The sequence below is a fragment of the Oryctolagus cuniculus genome, chromosome 18 (genome assembly GCF_051225735.1).
Source record: "Oryctolagus cuniculus isolate XC-2025 breed Fujian yellow rabbit chromosome 18, ASM5122573v1, whole genome shotgun sequence".
NCBI lineage: Eukaryota > Metazoa > Chordata > Mammalia > Lagomorpha > Leporidae > Oryctolagus > Oryctolagus cuniculus.
In genome coordinates this window covers 2,387,034-2,395,584 of record NC_142884.1, presented here as the reverse complement: position 1 = coordinate 2,395,584, position 8,551 = coordinate 2,387,034, and the positions used below count along the sequence as shown (strand labels likewise).

Here is an 8,551-nt window from a genome sequence, read left to right as displayed (position 1 = left end):
AAAATGGGAAAATAACTTTTCTTTCAAAATCATTTTAAGGATCAAATGAGAGAATTGGGTAAAACACCTGGCAAATGGTGGATACTCACTATGCCCACTGCAAGCATTAGTTAAGTCCTACGTGCTCAGGCTTGCGTCTGCCACACCAGGAAGCTCCTGGCCTCATGAGTCTCTGTGTGGCTAGGGTGTGGTACTGGCCACAGCCTAGGAGTTTTCCCTCTCTTCTGTACTGGAGTCTCTCAAACTCTCATGTAAATAGATGTCACCTGGGGGCCTTGTTAGAATGCAGATTCTGGCCGGCCCTGTGGCTCACTAGGCTAATCCTCCGCCTAGCGGCACCGGCACACTGGATTCTAGTCCCGGTCGGGGCGCCGGATTCTGTCCCAGTTGCTCATCTTCCAGGCCAGCTCTCTGCTGTGGCCAGGGAGTGCAGTGGAGGATGGCCCAAGTGCTTGGGCCCTGCACCCCATGGGAGACCAGGAAAAGCACCTGGCTCCTGCCATCGGATCAGCACGGTGCGCCAGCCGCAGCACGCCAGCCGCGGCGGCCATTGGAGGGTGAACCAATGGCAAAGGAAGACCTTTCTCTCTGTCTCTCTCTCTCACTATCCACTCTGCCTGTCAAAAAGAAAGAAAAATAATAATAATAAAAAAAGAATGCAGATTCTGATTTTACATGTTGGCAGGCAGGGAGTGTGGTGTCTGGATTCTGCATTTCTGTCTGCCTCCCTCCCAGGTAATGCTGATGCTGCTGGCCCACAAGTGAATGTTTGGATTTTTTTTATTTATGAGAGAGAGGGAGATATTTCACATGCTGGCTCACTACCAAATTCACTGCGAGACACAAGGCTGGGTCTGGCTGAAGCCAGGAGCTGGAAACTCAGTGTGGGTCTCCCACGTGGAAGATGGGGACCTAACTACTTGAGCCATCACTTGCTGCCTCCCAAGGTGTGCATTAGCAGCAAATTGGAGTTGAGAGTGGAGCCCAGACTCAGGCTCAGCACCCCAAAATGGGATGTGGGCATCTTCAGTGTAAGTCAGACACCCACATCTCCACAGACCAAAGTTGAAAGACCTTTCCCCATTCATTCCAAGTCGTGTATTCCCCTTTCACAAATAACACAATCTCATGCAAGGCACTGTGTTGGGTGGCGGGACCAGACAGGGGAGAGCTGGTCTGAAAAGCTCCAACGTCCTCTCTTTCCGATTGTTGTCTTTGGAAGCTCATCTTAAGCAATGAGGAAACGATGCCCACTTTCCAGAGTACTGAGAAGAATGGAAGCTTTTGCTAAAAGGTTCCTATGAAAGGAAATAAATAGATGAAAAAATATTATGGTCATCTTTCCACAGTATTTTTTATTTTTTAAAATTTTAATTAGTTTTTAGCAGATTCAATGTGTTTTTGCAGATATTCTGAGAACATAATGAAAGTTCACGGTGATAGTGGAAGGTTGGCAGGACCTTGTGTGCATTTGAGTGAGGAAGGGTGCTGTGGGGCGGCAGTAGATGGGAGAAGAGGGAGCAGGGTGCGACTTAAACATGAAGCAATAGGCAGGTGCCAGAACACTGGGGACTGAAGGTCCCGAATGGAAGTTGCTTATTCTGGGAATAATGTCAGCCCCAGGAAGAGTTTAAATCAGAGCAGTGTTCCTATGTGATACATGATTTTGAAAGAACCCGCTAGCCACTAGATTAAGAATTACGAAAAAGACGCCCCCAACAAGAGGTTGTTTGCTTTGGCCAAGAGTTAATGGCTGAATCCAGGGTGAGGTAAGATGTAGAGAGATCGATGTAGATGTAGACAATATTTTGCATTTTTTCTTAGATGGAGATGTCCCTGGAGTTGTCCAACAATACCAGAATCCAAGAATTTGTCTTGCTGGGTTTGTCCGCCAAGCTGGGCATAAGGGATGCCCTGTTCCTTGTCTTCCTGACTCTCTACCTGCTGACCCTCCTGGAGAACACGCTCATCATCTACCTCATCTGCAGCCACAGTGAGCTCCACAAGCCCATGTACTTCTTCCTGGGCAACCTCAGCTGCTTGGAGATGTGCTACGTGTCAGTGACCATGCCCAGCCTGCTGGTGGGACTGTGGACTGGACCCTGCCATGTGCCCTTCACAGCCTGCATGACCCAATTGTTCTTCTTCATCTCTCTCATCTGCACAGAGTGCACCCTCCTGGCCTCCATGGCCTATGACCGCTACGTGGCCATCTGCCGCCCTCTGCACTACCCACTGCTCATGCGGCCCCAGGTCTGCCTGGGCTTATCCTTGTCCTCATGGCTTGGTGGGCTGGTGGTCTCAGTGATCAAAACAGCATGCATTGCTAGCCTGTCCTACTGTGGCCCCAATGTTCTCAACCACTTCTTCTGTGATGTCTCCCCTCTGCTCAACCTGTCCTGCACCCACGTGTCCCTGACAGAGCTGGTGGACTTCATTTCTGCAATTGTCATCCTTTGGGGTTCCCTGCTCCTGGCCATGGCCTCCTATGTGGCCATTGGTAGGGCCGTGCTCCGCATGCCGTCAGCTTCTGCCCGCCACAAAGCTTTCTCCACCTGTGCCTCCCATTTGCTGGTGGTCGGCATCTTTTACTCAGCCACGATCTTCATCTATGCCCGCCCCAGCCGCATAGAAGCCATGGACCTCAACAAGGTGCTGTCAGTCATCTACACAGTGGTCACACCCATGTGCAACCCTGTCATCTACTGTCTGCGCAACAAGGAGGTCCAGGCAGCTTTCCATAAAACCCTGCACTGGTCCTGAGGTTGACCAGCTGACCAGCATCAGGAGAGATTTCAAGTTATCAATATCCTACTTTTTTATCAAAATATAACTCATATACCATAAATTTCACCCTTTAAGCATGTGTAATCAAGTGTTTTTTAGTATGTTCAGAAAGTTGTGTGCAACCTCACTATTGCCTAACTCCAGAACATTTCACCATCTGCAAAAGATACCCATACACACTGCAAGTCGGACCAGCAACTGCACTCAGTCACCCATCCTTAGCCTTAAGAAACAATCTGTCTACTTTATATAATTATAAACTTGCCTGTTCTGCACATTTCATAAAAATTGATAATGGAAGACATGTTTTGACTGGCTCCTTCTCTTAGCAGACCATTTTTAAGTTCGTCCTTATCAGCGCCTGATTGTCTTATAGAGCCCTTGATATTCTGTTGTACGGATAACTGACATTCTGCATTCTGCAGCTGATGGCTCTTTTTATTATTTCCACTTCTTGGCTAGTGTGAACTAATGCTACGTCAACATTTGTGCACACTTTTTGTGTGGACATCTGCTTCAAATTCTCTTAACTTTGTGCCCAGGAGTAGAATTGCTAGATCGTATGTTAGCCCTATGTTTAACTTTTTTGAGAACCTGCCAAACAGTTTTCCAAAGTGATGATACTCCACTTTTAAATGTCCCTAAAGTTGAATTTATGAAATGAATGAAGTTTGTATACCTTAAACAAAAGGATTCTGAGGGGAAAAAAATCTCTCTCTCTCTCTCTCTCTCTCTCTCTCTTTCTCTCTCTCTGTAACTCTGACTTTCAAAATAAATAAATCTTCAAAAATCTTCTTCATAAAGAAGAATTGTGAAGCAGATGCTCCCAACAAGAGGTTCTTTGCTTTGGCCAAGAGATAATGGCTGGATCTAGGGGGAAGCAAGATGTAGAGAGGTTGATGTAGATGTAGACAATATTTTGCATTTTTTCTTAGATGGAGATGTCCCTGGAGTTGGGCATAAGGGACATCCTGTTTCTAAAAATTTTTCTGGGGCCAGCACTGTGGTACAGCGGGTTAAAGCCCTGGCTTGAAGTGCCAGCATCCCATAGGGGCACTGGCTCGAGTCCTGGCTGCTCCTCTTTTGATCCAGCTCTCTGCTATGGCCTGGGAAAGCAGTGGAAGATGGCCCAAGTCCTTGGGCCTCTGCATCCATGTGGGAGACCCAGAAGAAGCTCCTGGCTCCTGGCTCCTGGCTTTGGATCGGCATAGCTCCAGCCGTTGCAGCCATCTGGGGAGTGAACCAGTGGATGGAAGACCTCTCTCTCTCTCTCTGTCTCTACCTCTTTCTGTAACTCTGTCTTTCAAATAAATAAAATAAATCTTTAAAAAATTTTAAGATAAAATTTTATGATATTTCAGGTATATGATCAGATAGGGTAGTTTCAAACAGGCAATTTATAGATGAAACAATGCAAATGATCAATTAACCTAGTAACTTCACTGGTATAAGGGGAAGACACAAACTACAAGTCACACCATCAATATATCAGATTAGGAAAATTTCAAATGCTTGTTAACACCTAAAACTGAGGAAACTTTGAAAAGTTAGCCCTCTTGCCGGTGCCGCGGCTCACTAGGCTAATCCTCCGCCTTGTGGCGCCGGCACACCGGGTTCTAGTCCTGGTCGGGGTGCCGGATTCTGTCCCGGTTGCCCCTCCTCCAGGCCAGCTCTCTGCTGTGGCCAGGGAGTGCAGTGGAGGATGGCCCAAGTCCTGGGGCCCTGCACCCCATGGGAGACCAGGATAAGTACCTGGATCCTGCCATCGGATCAGCGCGGTGCGCCGGCTGCAGCACGCTGACCGCAGCGGCCATTGGAGGGTGAACCAATGGCAAAGGAAGACCTTTCTCTCGGTCTCTCTCTCTCTCACTGTCCACTCTGCCTGTCAAAAAAAAAAAAAAGTTAGCCCTCTTATATACTGCAGCTGCCAGTATAAATATTCGACTCAGTATCGCCACATTTCAAGAATTTCAGAGGGATATTAAAAGCACTGGTCTATAAAATTGTATGTAGAAGCATGTTTGCTGTAACAGTGTCTTAATTAGCCCAAATTGCACAGAATGTGAATATTTAAAAATAAGATAATAGTTGAATGAATTATAGTGCCTCCGAGACATTAAGAAGTTATTAAAGAAGAATTGTATATATATTTTCATGAAAGTATCCTTGTAAAATAAAATTAAATCTTAGGGAGATTTTTAAATAAAATATTTTCTTAAAATCATAAACCCTCCAGATGTCTGTAAATGTATGCGCGTATTTTTCTGAGATGCACACACACACATTCAGGCAGGGATGAACATCGTGGTGCAGGAGCGGAAGCCACTACCTGAAATGCTGCATCCGGTCCTGAAGTGCTGGTTCTGTCCCAGTGCCTCTGATTCCAGCCAGGCTCCCTGCAATGCAGCCTGGGAGGCATTCTGTGGTGGTTCAGTGTTTGTGTCTCTTCTACACTTTTGGGAGGCCCAGATCAAGATACAGACTCCTGGCTTTGGCCTGGCTCAACCTTGGCTGCTTCAGGCATTTGGGAAGTGAACTAACAGATCAAAGACCTCTTTCTGTAACTATCTCTGTGTGTGTCTCTGTCTCTCTGTCACTCTGCTTTTGAAGTGGGTGAAAACAAGGAACTAAACATTTAACAACTTTAGGGAGCACTAGAACATATTTTGGAAGTTTCTGTAACAATAAAAGTTATTAACTGAAAGTTGTATGAGGCATTTGGCAATATATTTAAAAATCACATTGTATGTGAACTTTGTGAGAATACTATATAAGGAATATAATATAATATAAGGATTATATATATTATTATAAGGATATATAATATATGTAACATATATTATAAGGAATTATAAGGAATATATATATAATTATAAGGAATATATATAATTATAAGGAATATAATTATAATATAATATAAGTAATTTTTGCCAAGAAAATAATTTACCATAATTGCAGCAATTCAGCTGTGAAAATATTTGTAATGTTTTGTTTTGTAATGGAGACATATTGGAAGAAGCCTCTATTCACAATAGAGACTTAAACTGTAGCACATCCACACAAAAAAATTCTAGAGTGTTATTTAAAGTCATTTTCATCAACTCCATGAAAGATGCCAATGATGTGTGATGAGGTGTAAAAGTCGGCTTCAGAACCAGCATGTACAACGTAAGTGTGTTTTAATCTTCCAGATCTGACGCGCGTGTGCGTATGTGTGGAGTGAGCATTTGGAAATCCGCACGTCAAACGTTGCTGATAATTGCTGCTGTGTGAAGACCCTGGCAGTGATTTAATTTTCATTACCAATTTCTGTGGTAAGCTTATGTTGCTTTTGTAATATTAATTTATCTTGCAATACTAAAAATCACTTTGATGTCTCGTTTGCCCATTAGATGGAGCTTAGTCTCCTTAAGCAGGAAATCACAAGACAAATTATGTTCTGGTTTCAGCTGCCCTCGATTGCACGTTACCTAGATGTCTCCTGCTCTGCCTGTGCGGGTGACCAGGGAAGCTGTTTGTCTGTTGGGAATATCGCACCCTTTCTCCCTTTCAACACAGAACACTTTCTATGGCACCCGATGGCCCTGAAACTCGTGCACAGTACAATTCTCCCTCTCCCAGTCTTCTGAGGTCCTCAGTTCACACAACATGAAGATGAGGAACAGAATGAGAGCTCTGCACAAGAACGGAACCCCTCAAGCCTGTATGGTAGAGCAATGCCTGGTGCTTACTAAAGTTAGTTGAATAAATGAATAGCTTCCGGAGAACTTGCTGAACTTGACTTGCCACAACATATCTTATGTAGATTATCAAGGCTAAGTCTCACTAAGGGAGGTATTGAGGTTATGATTGCTAATCCTCTCAGCATCAATTCTTCATAGTTGTTAGCAAGGGATCAGCCAACTCTCAGGCAAGGATGGAGCCACACAGAACAGTTCTAAGATCTAAGGGAGGCAAGTGTTATTTTTTTAAAAAAGATTTATTTATTTATTTGAAAGAGTTACACAGAGAGAAGAAAAGGTAGAGAGAGAAAGATCTTCCATCCGCAGTTGGCTGCAATGGCCGGAGCTGTGCCGATCTGAAGCCATGCTCCCCCATGGGTGCAGGAGCCCAAGGCCTTGGGCCACCTTTTACTGCTTTCCCAGGCCATAGCAGAGAGCTGGATAGGAGGTGGAGCAGCTGGGATTTGAACCGGCACCCATATGTGATGCCAGCAGTATAGGCTGCAGCTTTACCTGCTACACCACAGCGCTGGGCACCAGCAAGTGTTGCAGTCATGAGGTAGAGCATCCCAACCTCCACCGTGTGTGCACTGAGAGCCAAAATGACTGCTCCATGACTTGGGAAGGAGGCAACTGAGAATGGAAGAACTGGGGGAGAACACAAACCAGGGGCGATCAGCACTGGCCGGGAAAAGCCGGCACCCAGCTGGCTGAGCCTGTGAGAGGAACGAGGATCCCCACGGAAAGAGGAAGCATGACTAAGTCCAGGAGCGTAATCCCAGGCCGCACCCAAGGGAGCCCTCCCCAGGCCAGAGCCTTGGCACCCGGAGTAGAAGGCAGAGCAGTGAGGTCATTGAATCCTCTCTTGTGCCCCTAGTCCCAGTCTCTCTCCATGTCCACGTCATTTCTTTAAAACAAGTAAAATAATATAAATGACAGCCTTGATTTGATGTAGGTAAAGACAAAGCTAGAAGTGCACCAGGAATTATTTTATTTTATTTTTTATTTTATTTTATTTTATTTTTTTTAGCAGAGAGCTTTGCCAAAAAGGCAGAGTTATGGGGGGTGGAGGGATGAGAGAGAGAGAGAAAGCTCATCCATCCCTTGACTCACTCCCCAAATGACTGCAGTAGCCAGGGCTGAGCCAGGCTAAAACCAGGATCCAGGTGTTTCGTTCAGGTCTCCCATGTGGGTGCAGGGGCCCTAGCCCTGGGCCCATCCTCTGCTGCCTTCTCAGACACATTAGCAGGGAGCTGGGTCGGAAGTGGAGCACCATATGGGACAGACTGTGGCTTACGCTGCTGTGTCCCAGCACCAGCCCCATCAGCAAGAATTTTTATGAAGAGCTGTCAAGATGCCCTCACTATCTGTAGCATGAATATGACAGTAATTCCTCTCTCATTGTATATGAGAATTTATTTTTATTTATTTGACAAGTAGAGTTATAGACAGTGAGAGAGAGAGACAGAGAGAAAGGTCTTCCTTCCATTGGTTCACCCTCCAAATGACCGCACAGCTGGAACTGTGCCGATCTGAAGCCAGGAGCCAGGTGCTTCCTCCTGGTCTCCCATGCCAGTGCAGGGGCCCAAGCACTTGGGCCATCCTCCACTGGACTCCCTGGCCACAGCAGAGAGCTGGACTGGAAGAGAAGCAGCCAGGACTAGAACTGGCGTCCATATGGGATGACGGCGCTGCAGGCAGAGGATTAACCAAGTGAGCCACAGCGCCAGTCCCTGTATATGAGAATTTAAAATATAATCTTTAGAGGTAAAATGCTTTGGCTCCATTTGTGTTCCCACAGTCAGAAATACTGCTTTTTCCCCACATTCAACCAGTACTGGGTTTTCTCAAATTATATATTTTTTTTCAATTTGTTGTGTTACTTGCCACTTTAATTTTCATTTCACTACTAACCATGGAGGTCAAACTTTATCTACTGCGTATGTTACCCATTTCATGACCCATGAGAAGCATCACCTAAGGGTTGAAGGCCTGACCTGGCATCTTCATACTTCACTCTCCTAGCGTATCATTGGTCAGAA

At 45.6% G+C, this 8,551-nt stretch overlaps 1 protein-coding gene across 1 annotated transcript; it reads left to right on the top strand.

The window, feature by feature from the left end:
• The first annotated feature begins 1,824 nt into the window (after nucleotides 1-1,824).
• LOC100341479 (olfactory receptor 6Z7-like) lies at nucleotides 1,825-2,763 on the top strand. The gene has a single exon (XM_002722570.3). It carries the CDS (start codon nucleotides 1,825-1,827, stop codon nucleotides 2,761-2,763), a length of 939 nt encoding a protein of 312 aa, XP_002722616.1.
• Nucleotides 2,764-8,551: the final 5,788 nt, after the last annotated feature.